Source organism: Coregonus clupeaformis, chromosome 21, assembly GCF_020615455.1.
Source record: "Coregonus clupeaformis isolate EN_2021a chromosome 21, ASM2061545v1, whole genome shotgun sequence".
In the NCBI taxonomy this organism is placed as follows: domain Eukaryota; kingdom Metazoa; phylum Chordata; class Actinopteri; order Salmoniformes; family Salmonidae; genus Coregonus; species Coregonus clupeaformis.
The window spans coordinates 55,144,925-55,168,313 of record NC_059212.1 but is presented as its reverse complement, the minus strand read 5'-3'; the positions used below and the strand labels follow the sequence as shown (position 1 = coordinate 55,168,313).

At 47.3% G+C, this 23,389-nt stretch overlaps 1 protein-coding gene across 1 annotated transcript in view; it reads right to left on the bottom strand.

Moving 5' to 3' along the window:
* Positions 1-2,627: 2,627 nt before the first annotated feature.
* Positions 2,628-23,389, bottom strand: part of LOC121534465 (zinc finger E-box-binding homeobox 1) — a 93,258-nt gene continuing 72,496 nt past the window's right edge. The window contains exons 3-10 of the mRNA XM_041841058.1: positions 13,420-13,599; positions 12,942-13,147; positions 10,974-11,103; positions 9,922-10,388; positions 8,338-9,720; positions 6,987-7,149; positions 3,480-3,963; positions 2,628-2,631 (exon numbers count right to left, since the gene is read on the bottom strand). Of these exons, the coding sequence (XP_041696992.1) occupies positions 2,628-2,631; positions 3,480-3,963; positions 6,987-7,149; positions 8,338-9,720; positions 9,922-10,388; positions 10,974-11,103; positions 12,942-13,147; positions 13,420-13,599 (3,017 nt within the window). The remainder of the gene's footprint in view (positions 2,632-3,479; positions 3,964-6,986; positions 7,150-8,337; positions 9,721-9,921; positions 10,389-10,973; positions 11,104-12,941; positions 13,148-13,419; positions 13,600-23,389) is intronic.

Sequence of the window (23,389 nt, the reverse complement as noted above, 5' to 3'; positions counted from 1 at the left end):
GCAGAACAGATAACATTCAGGAAATACAGTCAGGTATTTAATTCAAACATGCGTCGCAGCGCTGCGCACTGCACTACCCACAATGCTCCTTTTAAAGGCTATTTCCCTGACGTTCGCATTCAAGGTAAACGCTGAAGAATACGGCTCAAGCATAAATTACCTTTAAAAGGCTCATTGTTGATAGTCAGTATACAGCCTTGTGTTCATCTGACACAAACAGTGGAGGCTGCTGAGGGGAGGACGGCTCATAATAATGGCTGGTATGGCGTATAATGGCTGGAATGGAGTGAATGGAATGGGGTACACATGAATGTGTTTGATGCCATTCCATTTACTCCATTCCGGCCATTATTATGAGCCTTCCTCCCCTCAGCAGCCTCTACTGGATACAACCATATACACCTACTATCAACAAGCATCAATACACCAACTACTGTCTCCGGACTCCCACTAGGAACTAAAAGGCAACCATACAATACAGTTTTGAGGAATAAATGTGTTTATAGTTACATAAAAAAAAGAAAAAAAGATCACTCCTCACCAGAAATGCTTTCTCGTATTTTATTGTGACGGGAAGTCATAAAAAATTAAGCCAAACTCTAAAAAAATAAAACAACTCTAAAAACAGACTATATTAAACTATATTAAACAGGAAATGTATAAAACAAATTGTAGCCTCTGACATATAACAGTACAACGTAACAAATTGGCACAAAACAGAAAGACAAAAGGGCATGATAATCTAATTTTGGCTTTGAAAGAATAGGAGTTACGTACATCTTCATAACGAGATCAATCCTTCATTACAACAGCAAGGACTCATGCATTTAGTCACACAGTTAGTTGTCAGTATCTTCATATCACAGTAAGAACAGGTCAGAGTACCCAACGACTCTGATCTCTGATGATGGATGCACATGAAACGCTTTTCCATTTCCCTCTTCATTTATCTTCTTCTCTCTTTTTTTTTTTTTTTAAGCTTAAACAGACGTCATGTTAACATAATACTTTTTTTTTTTTAAACAAACTTCATAACCAACCCCAGAGCGGCACTTCCTACTCTGGATTCATTGACCTTCGAATCATTTTTCATACTAAAATATATTATTGTATCAATTCACACTACACTATTGTACACTACAATGTGTGTAATAAATAATCATAAAGTAATAGAAAAATAAGACACACAAATATAAAAGGTGCTCTAAAAACTAAACAGGTCCACTTTCATCAGTGAAAAGGTTTCTAATACTGCCATTGTTGAAAAAAATACACAGGACACACACATATAAAAAAAAAAAAACTAAAACCAAACTGAAAATAATTCTGTAACACTGTTAGGTCAAATCAACTGAAACACTTCGTAAAACACAGGGACCACATTCACTAACGTTTGTTACCTGAAGCGCCGGTTAGCTTGCCACCATTTTGTAAAACAAGTGCACTCAACTAATAATGTCTGACTGTTCCAACAAAAAATCCCCTTAAATACTGTAAAAACCTTTAATATCCGTCTTATTCTCGCTTTGTTGCTCATCTTTGTTCACGTACACATGGAGTCCTTATTCATGCTATTGCCTTGCATTCCCTACTGCACTACCTTTAACCAGAGCCCTATAAGCGCACTATAAAGGGAATACTGTGAAAATGAGTCCAAGCAAGTAAACAAACATTAGTCAACATGGGCCTTGTGCAGAAAGACTACGTCCGTGGGGTACAAAGAACACTGTTCAATGGCACTTACAGCACAAAGGTCTGGTCTTGCATAAGGCTGGAGACATTGGGTCGGGGTAGAGCACATATCTACCCCCCCTGCTTCATATGACCCTATAACACTGATGATCATTGATTAAAAACGAACCAAACCAACTGAAAACAACGGGTACGTCCCAATAATCTCTCAACTGAAAACAACGGGTACATCCCAATAATCTCTCCTTTCTCTAAAAGTGTGCACTTGATCACTTCCCTTCAAGGATAGGAAATTACTGGTATAAGAAATATTATGGAAACTTCTATAGTCTAGCTAGCCCATGCTCCACCAATCCAATGCTTTTAGATTAATGGAGATCAGTGAACAAGTTCACCGTTCAGGAGGAAGGAGAGATTATTGGGACACAAACAAGGAGAAGCATGGTTAAGAATGCTGGCTTTGAGGTTGTCACACTACCTTTCCCTGATAGGACAGTTTGGTTATGATGTCAGACAGATACCCCCCCTCCATAGCCTGGTCCCAGATCTGTTTGTGCTGTCCTTGTCAAGCCATACATGACATTGAGTGACGAGGAGTTGACATGCTAGCACTATCAGACTGGCAATCAGGCTAACCCCTCCCATCAATACCCCCAGAATCCTCTTTCCTTCTTAATGTTAACAAACCAACTGAAAACAAAATGCTATGCTAACGTTAGCTAACATGAAGAGTATGTACAGCTAGTGTGAACATAATAATACTGAAGGGTGGACAACACATCATGAGGCATGTCGTATCCATAGGTTACACATGTAAACCAGGATTACTGTAGTGCATTTTTTTTTTTTTTTTTTTTTTTTTACTTTACAACTCAATAAAATACTGATTTTAGCAAACATCATCATTGGCAATAAAAAGGTATAGAAATGTTTCTTCAACTGTACAGGTTAAGAGATTAAAACAAGAGTGGTAAAATTAGTCAAAATAACACTGACAAACAGAAATGACCTGGGATCAGATGTCTCACTCTCAGTAACAAAATAATTGAAAGGTCAGGACTAACTTTTACAAGTCGTTGGGCTGTTTTTTTCTTCATTTTATACGTCTATAAACAAGGTCTAAGTAACACTGATTTATTTTTTCACAAGAAAAAGTCACTTCTTTTATGTCTAGCTCAGGCACACCTAGGTTTCAACACAGTAGTGGAGCGACACGCAGCATCAACATGGCAGCCATCTTTGTTTTATTTCTTCTTTTGACGACAAGACAAGATTTTCCTGTCCTGCTATTTGACACCTAGGATTTCCATTTTCATCAGAGAATGTATTTTCTTCATTCACCGTTCATCTTGTCTTCCTCTGTTTCTTTCTGTCCGTTTTCCAACCCCTCCGTCGGGATGTCCTCCTTGTCCACATGCGGTTCTTTGTCCTCCGTTTCCATAGCTTCCTCTGTTACTATGGTTTCCTTCTCTGCCACTCCTTCCTCCTCCTCTTCCTCCTCTACACCTCCCATCACCTGTACCTCCATCACCTCCTCTTCCTCACACACATCCTCCTGCTGTAGAGACTCCTCTTTACAAACCTCCTCCTCCTCTCTCCTCCCTTCCTCATCCTGCTCTTCTTCACATACCTGCTTCTGCTGTACCCCCTCCTCTTCTTCCTCCTCCTCCTCCTCCTCCTCTTCCTCTCTGCTCCCTTCCTCCTCCTCCTCTTTCTCTCTGCTCCCTTCCTCCTCCTCTTCCTCTCTGCTCCCTTCCTCCTCCTCCTCTTTCTCTCTGCTCCCTTCCTCCTCCTCTTCCTCCTCCTCTTTCCTCTCCTCCCTAAACTCCTCCACCTCGTAGATCTCACTCTCCTCGTCATCCTCACCGACTTGCACCACCCGTATGTCGTCCATGCTCATGGCCGCCATGCCCTCCTCCTCCTCTTCCTCCTCCTCTTCCTCCAGCTCTTCCTCACTCTCCCTCTCGTCTGAGTCCAGTTGGGAAGGTGGGGAGGTGGGACGGCTGTCTGACTGCTGCTCCTCTGTTTGGGGGCTCATTTCAGGGCTCATGCCGAGCTGACGTCCCCCCTGCCGCCCTCCCTGGGGCTCCTTCTTGCAGTAGGAGTATCGGTGGTTCATGTGCTGGCTGTAGGAGCCCGAGTGGGAGAAACACTTGCCACACTTGTCACAGCGGTAGGGCTTCTCTCCGGAGTGCAGTCTCGTGTGTTCTATCAAGTGGTGCTTGTGTTTGAAGGCTTTGTCGCAGATGCCGCACTCATGTGGCCGTTTTCCTGAAAACAGAAACACAGGAGGGTTCAGTGTTTCAAACTATTTCAAACTCAACCAGCCATTACAACAGAAATCAATCCGAAACCCATTACTCTTGATTTGCAGTGTGTGTGTGTGTGTGTGTGTGTGTGTGTGTGTGTGTGTGTGTGAGTGTGTGTGTGTGTGTGTGAACTGCTTTTACCATCACATTAGTTCTGGACCCAGGCAGCCTGCCTGGTGTCACTTTCTACAATCACTGACCTGCCTGCAGACTTACTAACTGTGAAACCAACGGCACTTGTTGTGGAAACAATAGCATAACAAAAACTCTCACAATTATGTAAAACACTCAAGAAAATCCCCCTAAAAGGATTCTAGCAGGTCTGTTGCAATAGGAAAATATGTGGAGATGGAGATCAAACTAGCTGCCTGATGCTGATATGTTATTCTGGACCTGGTTCTCATTGAACCCAGGAAGAAGAGATGAGGGTTGTGTTCCAAAAGGCACCATATTCCCTATATAGTGCACTACTTTTGACCTGTGCCCTATGGGCCCTCATCAAAAGTAGTACACTATAAAGGGAATAGGGTGCCATTTGGGACGAAGGTCAACTGGGCCCATCCAACGGGCCGTTAAACAACCCTCTAGCCCCTTTCAAAAATCATTTTGACTCTGCCTGCTTGTCCTGAGCCAGGCCAGGGGTGCGTCCCAAATTGCACCCTATTTCCTATAGGTCTCTGGTCAAAAGAAGTGCAGTATATAGGGAATAGGTTGTCATTTGGGACACACACCAGAGCCATTAACGCCAAATCGAATCAAAGGGGGTTGAGCCAGTGGCCACACACGCATCTCATAAGCAATAATTCATGTGTGTTTAAGAGGACATTAGGTGGTTTAAGAAGACATTAGGTGGTTCAAGAGGATATTAGGTGGTTTAAGAAGACATTAGGTGGTTTAAGGGGACATTAGGTGGTTTAAGAGGACATTAGGCGGTTTAAGAGGACATTAGGTGGTTCAAGAGGACATTAGGCGGTTTAAGAGGACATTAGGTGGTTCAAGAGGACATTAGGCGGTTTAAGAGGACATTAGGCGGTTTAAGAGGACATTAGGTGGTTTAAGAGGACATTAGGTGGTTTAAGAGGACATTAGGTGGTTTAAGAGGACATTAGGTGGTTTAAGAGGACATTAGGCGGTTTAAGAGGACATTAGGCGGTTTAAGAGGACATTAGGTGGTTTAAGAGGACATTAGGTGGTTTAAGAGGACATTAGGCGGTTTAAGAGGACATTAGGTGGTTTAAGGGGACAATAGGTGGTTTAAGAGGACATTAGGTGGTTTAAGAGGACATTAGGTGGTTTAATAATAATAATAATAATATGCCATTTAGCAGACGCTTTTATCCAAAGCGACTTACAGTCATGCGTGCATACATTTTTTGTGTATGGGTGGTCCCGGGGATCGAACCCACTACCTTGGCGTTACAAGCGCCGTGCTCTACCAGCTGAGCTACAGAGGACCACAGTTTAAGAGGACATTAGGTGGTTTAAGGGGACATTAGGTGGTTTAAGAGGATGTTAGCTTGGCTGTTTAAGAGGACGATATTAGGCTGTTATACCAGATTCAGGGAAGAAGCAACCTGGGTTCTCTATAACGAAAGCAGTAGGCAGGTAAAAACCATAGGGTTCTATTCAAAGCTGAAGGTCATTTCCGATTGAGCCGACATATTCAGCATTTACGCAGGGGTCGGCGACAGACGGCCCGCGGCCCAAAACTGGCACACAAGTTTTGTTTGGGCCCTAAACATTTTTAGCAACAAAAAATTATAATCTACTTTTGGGTTTAAAAAAAGACAAAAATCACCAGGAATTCAGCAAAAAAATTGTTTAATTTAGGAAATCTGTTCACCAAGTATTCACAAGAAAATTAAAAAAAAAGATGTGATTGTGTCTCAATGTAATCAAGGTATTTAATGATTGTTATTTTCAAATACAATCTCTTTTTGGGCTTAGTTGTGGTCAATTTGCAGTGTGCAAATTACTATAATTATGTTCTGGCCCTCCGACCATCCACTCCGACAAAAATCGTCCCGAGGCTGAATTTAGTTGCCTGCCCCTGGTTTACCGTGAATGCAGTCTCCGCTAACGCGGGAAGATTGCTTTCAAATTTCAATCACGCTGTAACACTTAACTTCCACGATTCGGATTGAATAGAGCCCTTGGGTCTTTTAAATGCCTGTCAATGTTATCCCCATTCATATCATGCAAGTGAAGTAATGTCTCATAGTGCAGATGAGAAGGAGTGGTATAAGGCAGGCAGCTCTCATTAAAAAGGAATACAAAAATAATTCCACCACACCAGGGGCCGTATGTATCAAACATCTCAGAGTAGGAGTGCTGATCTAGGATCATGTCCTCCCTGTCCGCGTAATCTTATTTATTGTGATCTAAAAGACAAAAATGATCCTAAATCAGCACTACAACTATAGCCCCGTTTATACCTGGTTATACATGCATCCTTTGTCCTGATCTTGTGTACATTCTGTTTGTGCCCACATTTTCAGACAGGTGTAGACGGTTAAAAGATGCATTGTGGTCTAATTGTGATCAGATCTTCCTGCCCACATCTGGAGGTAGTCAGGCACGCAGCGTGTCTGGATATCTTACAAGTGTTGACGAATCTGGACAATGAAACCATTTAAATCCTCATTATCCCACCTTCTAAATCATTGACAGGTGGCACCATTGACTTATGGCATCTATATGTGTCTTAAAATAAATAAATATTATTTTGAAAGAATAGCTGTCAAATAATTTGCATACAGGAAGGGACCAGGAAATCTGGTCACAATGCGGATACAGTGGACGGATAACAGACATATTTTAATATCACATGTAGACACATTTCTGAAAATGTGGGCTCGATCAGAATGTGCACAATATCAGGACAAAGGACACATGTTAGCGCCAGGTCTACACAAGGCTTCTGAGACGCTTGATAGATACGGCCCCTGACCCAATGGATCCGCAGCCAGTGGCCATATTGTTTACCTGTGTGTTCGTATTTATGCCTGAGCAGGGAGCTGCTCTTCTGGAAGATCTTGTCACACAGGTCACAGGCGTACATCCCGCTCTCTAGCCGACGCATCTTCTTCTGCGGAGGGGAAGAGTCCGAGTTGTTCTGCTCCTCTGAGCTGGTGGCAGACTTCTCCTCCTGTCCAAGCAAAATACAGATTTTTTAAATCATAATAATAATAATGTTATTAGGGAGAAGAATTCCATCAAAAACAATAGGTTACCCCTAATAATCCTAATTTATTTAATTTAAACACAGTGTTTCCACTGTCAAACGTTTTTATGTGAGGAGAGATCAGTTGTAAAAAGCCCAGCAGGAGTAACTTAGAGAGCTCTCTCTGCCACACCAGGAGTAACTTAGAGAGCTCTCTCTGCCACACCTGGAGTAACTTAGAGAGCTCTCTCTGCCACACCAGGAGTAACTTAGAGAGCTCTCTCTGCCACACCAGGAGTAACTTAGAGAGCTCTCTCTGCCACACCAGGAGTAACTTAGAGAGCTCTCTCTGCCACACCAGGAGTAACTTAGAGAGCTCTCTCTGCCACACCAGGAGTAACTTAGAGAGCTCTCTCTGCCACACCAGGAGTAACTTAGAGAGCTCTCTCTGCCACACCAGGAGTAACTTAGAGAGCTCTCTCTGCCACACCAGGAGTAACTTAGAGAGCTCTCTCTGCCACACCAGGAGTAACTTAGAGAGCTCTCTCTGCCACACCTGTCAGACACTGACACCCACGTGGGCTTTCAGACAGACGCTGTGCTCTGAGCTGCTCACACGTATTAACATACGTTGGAGGATTCATTCTGCTTACACACACACACACACACACACACACACACACACACACACACACACACACACACACACACACACACACACACACACACACACACACACACACACACACACACACACACACACACACACACACACACACACACACGGTCCCCGGAGTCTTCCAGGAGGAATCCAACTCAACTCCAGGCTGCGGCAGCTCTAATGTAGTATTAGATAACAGGGAAGACTAGAGGGAGCCCGAACCATTGAGCCAGGACGGCTTTCTTTTCTCCACAGGCAGAGTAAGGATGCGTCCCAAATGCCATGCTTTTCCCTACATACTGTACTACTTTTGACTAGAGACCTATGGAATAGGGTACTATTTGAGATACAGGCTGGCTCCTGAGGGCTGGGTTAGTCAGGTTAGTCAGTAAAGCTGAAGCAGGAAACTAGGGGAAACTAACAGTGCATTCTTTCCACACTACCTATCTCTTAACATTGTCTTCTTGCACATAATCAATCATATATTCTGAATAGCTCTGTCACAAACCAACCTGGCAGCCGTTGAGTATGACGGTCTTCTGGGCCCCGGCGGCGCCACTGCCTGCTGCTGTAGTAGTGTATGTATAGGTGAGCTGGGGGATGAGGATAGTCCGTTTGGTGGTGCCGGTGCCCTGGTTGGTGATGGCTACTAGCTGGGTGCTCATGATGTTCACTGGGCTGGAAATGGCAGTTTGGGGGGAGGAGGTGACGTAGATGGTGTTGGTGGTTCCCTGGAAGCCTGGGAGCTGCGCTTGGGGCTGGAGTGTCTCCTTCAGGCAGGTGAGGTTGAGGGGCTGCTCCTGGGGGACATGGGGGACCTGGGGCTGTGACTGGGGCTGTTTGGGAAGGGACAGGTCCAGGGGAAGATCTTGAGCCTCGCGCTCCGAGTCGTCCTCAGTCTTCACGATGACCGGGCCGCTGGAGGAGAGGTTTAGTGGTGAGGGGGCCGAGGCTGAGACCGAGGGGGACAAGGAGGTCGAGGCAGGGGAACTGCTGGGAGGTTGGGAAGATGATATCTCCTGTGTTTGGGCTGAGGCAGGCTGCTCCTCTATCTCTGTCCCACTCTTCTCTTGGGCAACCTGGGTCTCTGTGCTGGGATCTGAAAGTCCAGAGTCATCTGGAGAGGAACCAGGGGGTCCGACCGTGATCTGACCAGACCGCATTTTCTCAAACCACTTCTTGACCACGTCCACGGGCAGGCTGATTTTGTCAGAGATCTTGGCCAGCTCTTCCTCGGTGGGCTCTGCGTTTAAGGCGAAGTAGGCCTTGAGGAGGGAGAGTAGGTTCTTTAGAGGGTGCTGGCCTGGTGTTATCCCTGCCTCGGCCAGGAGGGCGGCGATGGAGGGGTCGAGGGGGCCGTCGTCACCTCCCTCCCCATTGGCAGGTTTACAATGCTGGAGCATGTGCAGTGCATCCAAATCACCAGGACAGTTGTCACACAGCAGACACCCTGTCTTGCCTGTCTGGGCTTTTGGTGTCTCAGCTTCAGTCTGCTCTGCTTCAGTCTCTGTCTCCTCCGTCTCCATCTCTTTCTCCTTCTCCTTCTCAGACTCGCACTCCGAGTCGGTCGGCTCGGTCTTGTCGATGCTTAGGTCCTGGGGGAGTTTCTCTGTTACTTTGGAGGCTGGCTGTGTGTTTGTGGTACTGGCGGTGTTGGTGGTGGGAGGGGGAGCCTCCTTCTTGAGGAGCTGAGGGGCGGTGGGCTGTTGGGCTGGGCTTGGCTCCAGGCTGTAGTTAATGATGATCTTGGTGGTTCCGTCCTGGTCGACGAAGCCAGGCAGGCTGATGGCTGAGATGACCTGCTGCCCAGCCTGTGTCACAAACCCCTGCTTGGAGGTCACCAGCCCGTTGGCCGTCCCCAGCACCTGACGCAGCACATTCCCATCCATGGCCACCTTGGATATAAGAGGACCACCATGGAACTAAGTTGTTATCCTCATTTTGCATCATCACACTTTAAAACTTTACTGCTGACATGCAACGTTTAGGACCATATCAACAGTGAACTTTTTGAGTAAAGAAATCCTTTAAAATGCATTGTATCCATAAATGATCAAATATATGGGTTATTAAAACAATTATAAATCAAATCAAACCTTGAGCACGTTCTGCAGGTCGCTGAGGTTAATACTGATTGGAGACATTAGACCCATGGTGGGCAGTACCACCGCCTGGACCATGCCCTGAGGCAACGCCATGCCCTGGGGTAGCACCACGCCGCCGTTAAACACCGTCCCGTTAGTCCCCGCCGCCCCGTTAGGAGCCACCGCCACCGGCTTGCACTCATAGTCCACTGGCTCAGATTTTATCTGGTTGTGGGGGAGCTGCTCCTGCAGGGGCTTGCCGTCTGTCTTCTCCCCCCGGAGGAGCACTCGGACGGGGGCCGCGGTGGGGCCAGAGGGCTGGGTCTGGCTGGGGGTCTGGTTGGAGACCTTGATGACTGGGCGGGGGGTGCCGTTGACAGGCACCATGCCAACACATTTCTTACTGCTGATGTGGGAGCTGTAGGACCCTGAGTGGGAAAAACGCTTCTTACAGTTGGGGCACTCGTATGGCTTCTCTCCTGCGAAGAAAGAGATATATATTTTTTTGTAATCAAATAAGGAAACAGCTGAACAGCTGAGGTTGTGTCCCAAATGGCACCCTATTACCTATATAGTGCACTACTTTTGACCAGAGCCCTGTCGGAATATGGTGCTATTTGGGACTCAGGTGAACCTATCGTTAACAAACAGGCTGAGGTAATAATCTCCCCTGAAGCCAATAGCAACAGAATGATGACACATTGGCCAGGAGCACAGATTCAACACTGATTATAATCAAGAGTTTGAAATGACAGAGCTGCATAATCTAAACATATGAAAGGAGAAAAGGGTGAGTTCGGTACATCTGGACCACCAGCGTGAATATAGGTGAGTCACAGTGTCTGCCTCCCAAATAGCCCTCTACAGGGCTCCGGTCAGGAATAGGGTGCCATTTTGGATGCAAACACTACCCACTGGGCACACACTGGTTGAATCAATGTTGTTTCCACGCCATTTTCAATGAAATTACATTGAAATGACGTCTGTGCCCAGTGGGTATGAGTCATGATGACGAAGTGTGTGTGTTGCCAATGGCGACCGGGGTGATGCTAATTTTTACTCACCGCTGTGGATGCGAAGGTGCTCCTTCAGGTGGTGCTTATATTTAAAAGCCTTGGAACACTCAGTACACTTGAACTTCCTGTTCCCCCCTGTTGTTGTGGTGGTGGTGGTGGTGGTCTGGGGTACATGACGCTGGCAGACAGATAGGACAGACAGAAAGACAGACAGCGGTGAGTGAGGACTCTTCAGTCATTAAATGGATACAGTGTAGTTAATGGTTTGTTGTGCATGGGATGGGGATGTTTGTAATGTCACAACAGCACCCTGTCTAAAGAGTACTCTCTTGTTACTGTTAATTCCCAGTAAAGCAGTAAAAGAAATAGCCACATTTGAAATACAGACACATTAATCAAATTGCTCCATCAAAGAACAGGCTAAAGGGAGAATTCAAATAAAGCTGATAAAAGATTTGGCATACATATTTAACGGATCAGCGTACATTTTCACTGTTGTTGTGCATAAAAAGAAAATAGGTTGCCATTTGGGATGCATCGTCTCTGATCCTTTGCCTCATAATCCAATGGATCACATCAATAAAAGCATTCCAAAACGCATTGATTATCTAAACAGAGGTTACTTTGTGCCTGTTTGTCAGCAGACAGTGATAAAGCTAGGTTTGGGTTATGACAGAATGATGAATTGTAATGCAAAACAGAAATCCATAAAGAAAATGTATTCAACAGGAGCAGATAAACATTCAGGTATTTATATTTATATCACACTAATGGTTGTCAGTGGGAGGACTGCCCATTCTATAGTATGTTAATGACCCAGGCAGTCTGCCAGGGGACTGAGCCCCAGCAATGAAAGCATTAGGGTTGCAAAATACTGGTAACTATCCCAAAACCACCAGGTTTTCCAGAAATCCCAGTTGGAAGATTCGTGGAATGAGGAGGGAATAGGCAGGAAATCTGGGAAAGATACAGGCAGAGATACAGGGACAGAGACAGGGACAGAGACAGGGACAGAGACAGGGACAGGGACAGGGACAGGGAAGATACAGGCAGAGAGACAGGGACAGAGACAGGGACAGAGACAGAGACAGAGACAGGGACAGGGAAGACACAGGCAGAGAGACAGGGACAGAGACAGGGACAGAGACAGGGACAGAGACAGGGACAGGGAAGACACAGGCAGAGAGACAGGGACAGAGACAGGGACAGAGACAGGGACAGGGAAGACACAGGCAGAGAGACAGGGACAGAGACAGGGACAGGGACAGGGACAGGGAAGATACAGGCAGAGAGACAGGGACAGGGACAGGGAAGATACAGGCAGAGAGACAGGAACAGAGACAGGAACAGAGACAGGGACAGAGACAGGGAAGACATAGGCAGAGAGACAGGGACAGAGACAGGGACAGGGACAGAGACAGGGACAGGGACAGGGAAGACACAGGCAGAGAGACAGGGACAGAGACAGGGAAGATACAGGGACAGAGACAGAGACAGAGACAGGGAAGATACAGGGACAGAGACAGAGACAGAGACAGAGACAGGGAAGATACAGGGACAGAGACAGGGACAGAGACAGGGAAGATACAGGGACAGGGACAGAGACAGGGACAGAGAAGATACAGGGACAGAGACAGGGACAGGGAAGATACAGGGACATAGACAGGGACAGAGACAGGGAAGATACAGGGACAGGGACAGAGAAGATACAGGGACAGGGACAAGGACAGAGAAGATACAGGCAGAGAGACAGGGACAGAGACAGCAACAGGGACAGAGACAGAGAAGATACAGGGAGAGAGACAGGGACAGGGACAGAGACAGGGACAGAGACAGAAACCAAGACAGGAACAGAGACAGGGACAGAGACAGAAACCAAGACAGGGACAGAGACAGGGACAGAGACAGGGATAGAGACAGAGACAGGAACAGAGACAGGGACAGAGACAGGAACAGAGAAAGGGACAGGGACAGGGACAGGGACAGGGACATGGACACACACACACAGGTGCCTACCTGTACAGGATCCTTGTGTTGGGTCATATGACAATCCAGCTGTGTACGGTAGGTGAAGGTGTAGCTGCACTGGGAGCAGCTGAAGCTGTCCTCGCTCTTCTCGTGCCGTAGCTTGATGTGGTCCTTCAGGGCCGTGTAGCGCTTGTAGCCCCGTGAGCAGTACGGACAGGTCAGGAGCTGAGAGAGGGTGTCTGGCGTGCCTGGGACTGAGGAGGAAAATACATAAGACTATAAAACAAAGAAGATATATTGGTGCCTCAAACTCAGAAGCTCTATAAGGGTCTCAATTATGAGGGTCTCAGAATACGTTCCGAATGACACCCTATTCCCTACACAGTACACTACTTAAATGTGGCCTGGTCAAAAGTAATGCACTACATTGGCAATAGGGTAACATTTGGGACGCAGGCCAAAGATAGCAATAGTATGAGGGTCTCAGTAAGTGTTGAGTTGTGAAAGGTGCAGTGATGTAGCCTACCGTTCTTCTCTGGGACCCCTCTCTCAGGCGTGCTTTTCTGTTTGTCATCTGGAGCCTCGGGGTAGATGACCGCCGTGTCTCCCTGCTGGAGCATCTCCTCTACCAGAGCATCCTTTCCCTCCTCCTCTTCCTCCTCCTCCTCCTCCTCCTCCTCCTCTTCTGAGCCACACTCCTCCTTCACTGTAACACAGGAACACAAACACAAACGGTTTACAATGACATTACATATAACAACACGTTTTTTTTGGGGGGGGGGGGGAGTTACAATCTAAAATATGAAGAACTCTTTGTACATACAATATGTGTTGATAGGTATGTGGACTAAAAAGCCCTGTGGACACATTCCTTCCCGAGAGATGACAGTCCTCCCTCCTCTTTCTGTGTGCAGTGTGCCAGAAGACATCTAGAGGGCGCCTCAGGGCCGATAACCTCAACCAGCCTTCATAACCAGCCTTCCCTTCACACAGCCATGAGTACAGACTAAAGTACAAGACCCTGGGACAAGATTCTCTCTCTCTCTCTCTCTCTCTCTCTCTCTCTTTTCATTTTTTATTTTCTATGGTGGAGGGTTAATGCAATGTTTGTTTTAACGGTACCCAAAGTTAGGGAGGAAGAGGACTGAGTTTTAGTTTCCTGGGGTTTTGAACGGTGTGGTATGCCAGATGGCTTCACAGCCTAGCGCGGAGGAGACGCTGTCGTTACGGCATGGATTCAGGTGTGTTCCTGAGAATGGAATTAAGGTGGAGGAGTTCTGCTCGCGGTCGCCGAACAGGTAGGAGCTGAATTTATACATTCCGCTTCCAGAATGAACAAAGCTATGGTTGTGTTCATGAAAAGAGCAAATTTGGTGGGTAGGCTCATTTCTAGTGGAATATTTGTAAGGGTGGTAGTTGCAAATTTGCCTCAGTTTATTACGGATGATCAAATCAGGAAGGAGCTGAATCGTTTATGGTAAGTTTGCTAGCGGTTTTCGTGTACTGTCGGCAGGTTTTCAGGCAGATGCTGTCAAGCATGTTGTTTCGTTCCGGAGGCAAGTGTTCATGTTTCTGAACAACAACGAGCAACAGTTAAATGTGCACTTTAAAGTGAGGCATGGGGAGGGGCTCTACGCAGGTTTTGCCAGCACAGATAGTCTACGGTGCTTTGAGTGTGGGGATTTGGGGATTTGGGGCATAAGAGCTTTGCGTGCCCACATAAAGGCCGTAGACAAGGTGAGGGTACAAGCACCAGTGGGGGAAATCGAGGTCAACGTGCAGGGGGCCATGAGACGCAGGCAGCAGAGGCTGGGCCTAGTCATGCTAGAGATGGTGGTGTAGATGAGGCTGGGTTTAGTCATGCTACAGATGGTGGTGTAGATGAGGCTGGGTTTAGTCATGCTACAGATGGTGGTGTAGATGAGGCTGGGTCTAGTCATGCTACAGATGGTGGTGTAGATGAGGCTGGGTTTAGTCATGCTACAGATGGTGGTGTAGATGAGGCTGGGTCTAGTCATGCTACAGATGGTGGTGTAGATGAGGCTGGGTTTAGTCATGCTACAGATGGTGGTGTAGATGAGGCTGGGTCTAGTCATGCTACAGATGGTGGTGTAGATGAGGCTGGGTCTAATGCTATAGATGGTGGTGTAGATGAGGCTGGGCCTAGTCATGTTATGGATGGTGGTGTAGATGAGGCTGGGTCTAGTCATGTTATGGATGGTGGTGTAGATGAGTCTGGGTCTAGTCATGTTATGGATGGTGGTGTAGATGAGGCTGGGTCTAGTCATGTTATGGATGGTGGTGTAGATGAGGCTGGGTCTAGTCATATGGATGGTGGTGTAGATGAGGCTGAGTCTAGTAATGTCATAGATGGTGGTGTAGACGAGGCTGGGCCTAGTCAGGTTATGCTAGTGGATGAGGAGAGTATAGTGGGGAAGGGTAAGCGACTAGGGGGGGTGGAGGAGGGTGTCAGACGGAAGAGGAAAAAGGTGGAGAAGAAAGGAGGTGGGAGGGGAGAGGCTGGTGTGGTGCTGGGGGGAGGCCCAGACTAGAGAGGAAGGGCAGGTGGTTAGGATGGGAGATGGAGGAAAGTGAGTCTGAGGAAGAGGATGCTTTCTTTTTAGACTCCTCCTCAATTGGTCCGGAGCTGACAGCCAGACAGGCAGAGGGGTCAAAGTACATGGTGAGGGAACTACTGTCACGTCTCCTCCCGTTGCTCCCCTCCGGTGCTCTGATTCGCCAGTCTACTGAGCCACCGGTCTGAGCGCACCACCTCGGCAACACCGGAATGGAAACCCAACGCATCCTAATCACCTCCAGCGCACCTGCACCTCATCATCTCATCACCACCCCTATATAGCCCTGGACTGTTCAGTGTTGTGTTGTGTGTGATTGTTAGTGTCATGTCGTGTACTCGCTCTTTGTTGTTCTCTTGCTCAGTGTTAAGTAAACCTTTACATTGTTGATTCCTGCGTCTGCGTCCTACCTCTTCGTATCCTCAGTACTCGTCACAACTGTCAAGGTTCCTGAATGAGACTGATGGGAAAAAGGTCAATCTTGAGGCTTTTTTTTGCAATCCGGGAAAATTTGTAAGATCAGTACAACACGCTATGAAAAATGAGGGGCATGGTGTCCTCTCACCCAGGAAACGGTTTAGGTTGAGGAAGTGGGTAACAACCGTGCGTAAAGGTCTACCTTCAGATGCTGTTTAGATTAATAGTTTTTTTCTGGCACTGGGGCTTTTTGAGCTTTGCTATTGGTCTCTTTCTTTGCTGGCTTTTCTCCCACTTCTTATGGAGACTCTTTGGGTAGGCTCGCTTAATATAAATGGCGCCAGAGATGCGGGAAAGAGGAGTGTGTTGGGTGGATATGTAAAAGAAAAAAGTACAGGTGTAGTTTTTGAAGGAGACGCATAGTGATGTGGTGAACGAAGTCGATTGGGGGCTATGGTGGAAAGGGACACGTGTGCTGAGCCATGGGACAAATATTAGTGCAGGGGTGGCAGTCCTTTTTGTACCGGGTCTGTCTGTAAAAATGTGCTCCTCAAAGGAGGTGTGTAGGGGTAGACTGCTTGTAGTAAAAGCAGAAATTAACAACAGGGGTTTTGTCTTTATAAATGTGTATGTGCCTAACACAGGGAGAGAGAGGGGACGTCTGTTTGGGTGTCTTAGACAGGAACTCTCACAGGTAGCGCCTGAGGAGACGCTGGTGGTCGGCGGGGACTGGAACTGTACAATGGATTTTACGAAATACAGGCTCAGTGGGGGTGTTAAGGGACATCATTAATCAGTTCGACCTAGTGGATGTTTGGAGAACTAGACATCCCAACACAAGACAGTATACATGGGTGAAGGTCTTTGGGGCTAGGGTGAGTGCAGCCCGACATGATCGATTTTACATGTCCAGGAATCAGAGCAATAGGCTGTTGGGCTACAGGAAAAAAAAGAGGACTGAGCACGCCCCCATTCTCATCGACGGGGCTGTAGTGGAACAGGTTGAGAGCTTCAAGTTCCTTGGTGTCCACATCACCAACGAACTATCATGGTCCAAACACACCAAGACAGTCGTGAAGAGGGCACGACAAAGCCTATTCCCCCTCAGGAGACTGAAAAGATTTGGCATGGGTCCTCAGATCCTCAAAAAATTCTACAGCTGCACCATCGAGAGCATCCTGACTGGTTGCATCACCGCCTGGTATGGCAACTGCTTGGCCTCCGACCGCAAGGCACTACAGAGGGTAGTGCGTACGGCCCAGTACATCACTGGGGCCAAGCTTCCTGCCATCCAGGACCTCTATACCAGGCGGTGTCAGAGGAAGGCCCTCAAAATTGTCAAAGACTCCAGCCACCCTAGTCATAGACTGTTCTCCCTGCTACCGCACGGCAAGCGGTACCGGAGTGCCAAGTCTAGGTCCAAAAGACTTCTCAACAGCTTCTACCCCCAAGCCATAAGACTCCTGAACAGCTAATCATAGCTACCCGGACTATTTGCACTGCCCCCCCACCCCATCCTTTTTATGCTGCTGCTACTCTGTTAATTATTTATGCATAGTCACTTTAACTCTACCCACATGTACATATTACTTCAACTATCTCAACTAGCCGGTGCCCCCGCACATTGACTCTGCACCGGTACCCCCCTGTATATATAGCCTCCCTACTGTTATTTTATTTTACTTCTGCTCTTTTTTTCTCAACACTTTTTTTGTTGTTGTTTTATTTTTACTTTTTTTGTTAAAAATAAATGCACTGTTGGTTAAGGGCTGTAAGTAAGCATTTCACTGTAATGTCTGCACCTGTTGTATTCGGCGCATGTGACCAATACGATTTGATTTGATTTGATTTGATTTGGGCACTACCATTCTCCCGGTGGGTTATTCGGATCATCACATAACCATGGCTCGGCTGTCTATTTCACCAGGGCCTCGGCAGGCATCCTATTGGAAGTTTAATGTAAAGCTCTTACAAGATGCCACTTTTTGCTCAGGTTTCCAGACTTTTGGGGAAAGGTGGGGGCAGTGAAGAGAAGAGTATGAGTCTCTGAGTCAATGGTGGGATGTGGGAAAAGTCAAAATTCGGCCTTTCTGTCAACAGTATACAGCTCTCTCATCCTCAGAGGCTAGGAGAGTATTGGGGGAACTCGAGCGTAGTATTAGTGAGATGGAGGTAGAGCTGGTGGGGCAAGGCAATGTAGGGCTCCAGGCTAACTTAGGGGGCACTACGTAGGGACCTAGGCAGTTTTGACCAGGTTAAAGCATAGGGGGCACTTGTAAGAGCTAGGTTCTCCATGCTCAAGGAGATGGATGCTCCCAGCTCCTTCTTGTTTGGTTTGGAAAGACAGAGTGGTGAAGCCAAGGGTATGCATTGTCTATGGCTGTCCGATGGGCGGGTGACCTCTGTGGTGGGGGAGATTCGGGAGCGGACTGTGGAGTTTTATACTGAGTTGTATAGGGTAGAACTGTGTGATCCTATGTGTGCTCAGGTTTTGTTTGCAGAATTCCCTAAGCTCTCTCTGGCACAGAGGGATGAAATGGACATTCCCCTGTTGTCCCATGAACTGGCAGAGGCCGTAACCCAGATGTCCCCCGGCCGTGCACCGGGGGTCGATGGACTCCCAGCAGAGTTTTATAAAAACTTCTGGGGAATAATTGGACTGGACTTATTTTATGTGTTGCGTGAGTGCGTCAGGGTAGGAGAGTTGCCAATGAGCTGCCGTCGGGCGGCTCTGACTTTCCTGCCCAAAAAAGGGGACATGTGTGAACTTAAGGACTGGCGCCTGTGGCATTGCTCTATGCGGACTACAAGATATTTGCCAAGGTCCTTGCACTGGACTCTATAGTACACAAGGACCAGACATATTGTGTACCGGGACGCTCAATCACGGACAACTTGTTCTTAATCAGGGACATGTTGGACTTGTCGAGAGGTTCTAATGTGAACTTTGGACTGGTCTCTTTAGATCAAGAGAAGGCTTTTGATAGAGTGGACCATGAGTATCTGTTTAATGTGATGCTTGGTTTTGGGGAAAGGTTTTTGGCATGTGTGAAGATGCTGTATGCTGGGGCGTCATGTATGGTCAAGGTGGGAGGGGGGCTCAGTAGGCCAGTCTGGGTGAGGCGGGGCATTAGACAAGGATGCCCTCTATCGGGGCAGTTATATACACTAGCCATTGAGCCTTTTTTGTGCCTGCTAGAGATTGTCGCAGGAGATTGCAGGGAGTGTGCTGGACAGGCGTGGGTGTGTTGACAGGCATAGCAGTGTCAGCGTGTGCAGATTACGTTTCTGTGATGGTCAGGGATGGTCAGGATATGCAGGCACTAGAGACTAGTCTGAGGGAGCTTCGTCAGCTAAGGTGAACTGGGGCAAGAGTAAAGCTCTGTTATGTGGGGCATGGGGGGATAGGAACCCTCCTCTGCTTCCAGGGGGTTTGCAGTGGGGTTTTGAAGGACTTAACATTTTGGGTGTGTACCTGGGCTCGGAGAGGTGGGTCAGGAAGAACTGGGAGGGGCTGTCACAGGCAGTGATGTCAAGACTGGCCAGGTGGAGGTGGCTCCTGTCCCAAGTGTCATATAGAGGGAGGGTGCTGATAATCAACAACCTGGTGGCATCTTCCCTGTGGCATAAACTGGCTGTCCTCAACCCCCCGCCAGGCTGCTCGCAGACCTGCAACGCAAGCTGGTGGATTTTTTCTGGTCGGGCCATCACTGGCTGAGAGCAGCAGTGTTGTATATATCCGTAAACGAAGGAGGACAGGGCCTGGTGGAACTGGAGAGCAGGGTGGCTGCATTCCGACTAAAGGTGGCACAGAGACTGCTGTACCATACTGATGTCGGATGGAGGGAACCAGCATGTGCGCTGCTGAGGAGAGCTGGCGGATTAGGCTTGGACCGGCAGCTATTCCTCATGAGGCTGGAGGGGCTGAGTACAGCAGGTCTCTCTGAGATTTACTCTGCGGTGCTGAGGGCCTGGCAGCTGCTAAGGCCCACACGAGAAGGGGGTGTGGAGCCTGGGCTGTGGGAGGAGCCGATCTTCCACAACCCAGCCATCCTTTTGAGATCGATTCAGTCGACCACCCTGCAGAGGCGAATGATGGCAGCGGGTTTACTAAGGATGGGTGACCTGCGACTGCTGGGAGAGGAGGGGTGGAAAACCCCAGAAGTCCTAGCACAACAAACAGGACTAACATATCTTAGGCTGCTGGAGAGATTCCTGGGGGAAGTACAGGAGGCACTGTCTTAGCCGGTAAGGTGGGTATTTGAGCGGCCAAAGGGGGAGAGACTGCCAATGTTTCCACCACTGCAGGTGACGGCAGAGACTGGGGACTGGCAAGGGGGTCTGGAGGACTTGTTAGATTTTAAAACTCAGAGCCTTGGGGAGTTTGAGGGGGTGGGAGGTAAAGCCCTCTATAAACTCTGCATTAAGGTAAGGAACATTAGGAGCCTAACAGGAGTGAAGGCTCATCAGTGGCAGGGAGTATGTGGGGCAGAGAGTATGGTGGGTTTTAGATGGAGGGGCTCTACAAACTCCCAGTACCAAAGAGGTCAGGGGACCTCCAGTGGAGGGTTCTACATGCAGCCCTGGCCACTAACAGCTGGTTGGCACAGGTCGACCCAGGAGTCGGACAGGGGTGTCCATTCTGTGTCATGAGTGAAACTGTGATTCATGTGTTTTCTGTGTGCGCCAGGTTAATGCCATTAATGTCTCTGTTGGAATGTTTAAAATGGGGTACAGGTATTCAAATAAGGAAAAGGCCAAATGTGTGTTTTTGAATTTTCCGTTTGCTCAGGCAAAGTTGGCTATTTGGCTAACAAGGAGGAACAGGGTCAAAGGGTCTCTCTCTCTCTCTCATTGCACACATAGCACATGGGATTTCAATTCACGAAAGCAGTACCCCAACTCTCGTCAAGTTTATTTGTCACATGCACAGGTTACACATGGTCCACAGTACAATGGAATGCTGACTTGTTGTGGAGAATAGGCCTATCACGAGGTAGGAGACAGGAGTACAGGTTAGTGTGTAGTTTACTGAATCAACTCATGGATTGGGATACAACTCAAGACAATAATGTGCGCTGTACAGTAGCTATGGTAACATACAGTAAGGGCTGTACAGTAGCTATGGTAACGTACAGTAGGTGCTGTACAGTAGCTATGGTAACATACAGTAGGAGCTGTATAGTAGGTGTGGTAACATACAGTAGGAGCTGTACAGTAGCTATGGTAACGTACAGTAAGTGCTGTACAGTAGCTATGGTAACATACAGTAGGCGCTGTACAGTAGCTATGGTAACATACAGTAGATGCTGTACAGTAGCTGTGGTAACGTACAGTAGGTGCTGTACAGTAGCTGTGGTAACATACAGTAGTTGCTGTACAGTAGCTGTGGTAACATACAGTAGCTCTACCTTGTAGCATTTCTTCTTAGTAACAGCATAGTAACGGATGTAGATCACCGATGAGACAACAACCAACAGACAATCCCTTTAGCCATCCACATGAAAGGAGGCAGTCGATTCGTTCATTCCCTTAGTTCTACTGTACTACAGACATGTTAGTTTCAGTGTATCGGTTCATTGAAAGGCTGCAGATACAAGATATGAGTCCCAAGCTTGATGTAATCATTGCGTGCTAGGAATATGTGACCAAATACTAGACTTTTGACTACTTTAATACACATACACTACATGACCTAAAGTATGTGGACACCTGCTCGTCGAACATCTCATTCCAAAATCATGGCCCTTAATATGGAGTTGGTCCCCCTTTGCTGCTATAACAGCCTCCACTCTTCTGGAAAGGCTTTCCACTAGATGTTGGAACATTGCTGCGGGGACTTGCTTCCATTCAGCCACAAGAGCATTAGTCAGGTTGAGCACTTATGTTGGGTGATTAGGCCTGGCTCGCAGTCGGCGTTCCAATTCATCCCAAAGGTGTTCGATGGGGTTGAGGTCAGGGCTCTGTGCAGGCCAGTCAAGTTCTTCCACATCGATCTCGACAAACCATTTCTGTATGGACCTCGCTTTGTGCACGGGGCACTGTCATGCTGAAACAGGAAAGGGCCTTCCCCAAACTGTTGCCACAAAGTTGGAAGCACAGAATCGTCTAGAATGTCATTGTATGATGTAGCGTTAAGAACTGGAACTAAGGAGCCTGAACCATGAAAAACAGCTCCAACCATTATTCCTCCTCCACCAAACTTTACAGTTCGCACTATGCATTCGGGCAGGTAGTGTTCTCCTGGCATCCGCCAAACCCAGATTCGTCCATCGGACTGCCAGATGGTGACATACAGAGAACACGTTTCCACTGCTCCAGAGTCCAATAGCGGCGAGCTTTACACCACTCCAGCCGACGCTTGGCATTGCGTATGGTGATCTTAGGCTTGTGTGCTGCTGCTCGGCCATGGAAACCCATTTCATGAAGCTCCCGACAAACAGTTATTGTGCTGACGTTGTAAATGTAAAAGCATATTGTAGTAAATGCAAAGCATTTGTTTTCTCTGTAGTTCTGATGAGATTTAGAGCCAGTAATGAGGTCATTAAGATTGATTAAAAGGTGACACTAGAGAGGGATGTGACCTGTGTGTGTGTACATGTTTTACTATACTGAGAACCAGAAGTCCTCACAAGAATAGTAAACCAACTAAAATTAAGTGAAGTGAGGACATTTTGCTAGACCTCACTTGTTAAAAGGCTATTTTAGGCTTAGGGGTTAGGGTTAGGGTAAGAATTAGGGTTAGAATTAGGGTTAGAATTAAGGTTAGGGTTATAATTAAGGTTACGCTTAGGGTTTAAGGTTAGGGTTAAGGTTAGGGTAAGGATTTTTAATGGGAATCAATTGTGGGTCCCCAAAAAGTATATTAAGACATAGCTGTGTGTGTGTGTGTGTGTGTGTGTGTGTGTGTGTGTGTGTGTGTGTGTGTGTGTGTGTGTGTGTGTGTGTGTGTGTGTGTGTGTGTGTGTGTGTGTGTGTGTGTGTGTGTGTGACCTGAGGACGTACTGGTACACAGCTTTGTTCTACCCATTTCACCACCCTTCCTCCACTTCCTCCAATTAACACCACATACTTCTCAATAGGCTCCCAAATCTGATATAAAGTGGATTGGATAGAATCCAACCTAAGAGAGGGACTTCCTAACCCATGGATGGGTTAGGAAGGGTCAATGGATTCTTAGTATGACTGACAGTCAATTAGAGATACAGTTTACAGTCTGAAGAGAAGAGCTCTTATTGGTTTCCTCTCCAGGAAGTGGGATCCGAGCCATCGCTACGACGACTGAACACTTCTGCAGGCAGCTAAAGCATTGCCATGGGGATTAAGCATTTTAAACAGTGCCAGGACCTGTGCCAGCAGACCCCGCCCCTTCCTGCTTAGAGCAGCCCAGACAGGGACCGGTGCAGACTGAGAGAGCCATATCATTAGAATAGAGTAGAACGAGTAGAATTAGAATCCCCATTCACCAGTCAAATTGCCATGGTCAGAGGTTCGACCGGTTCT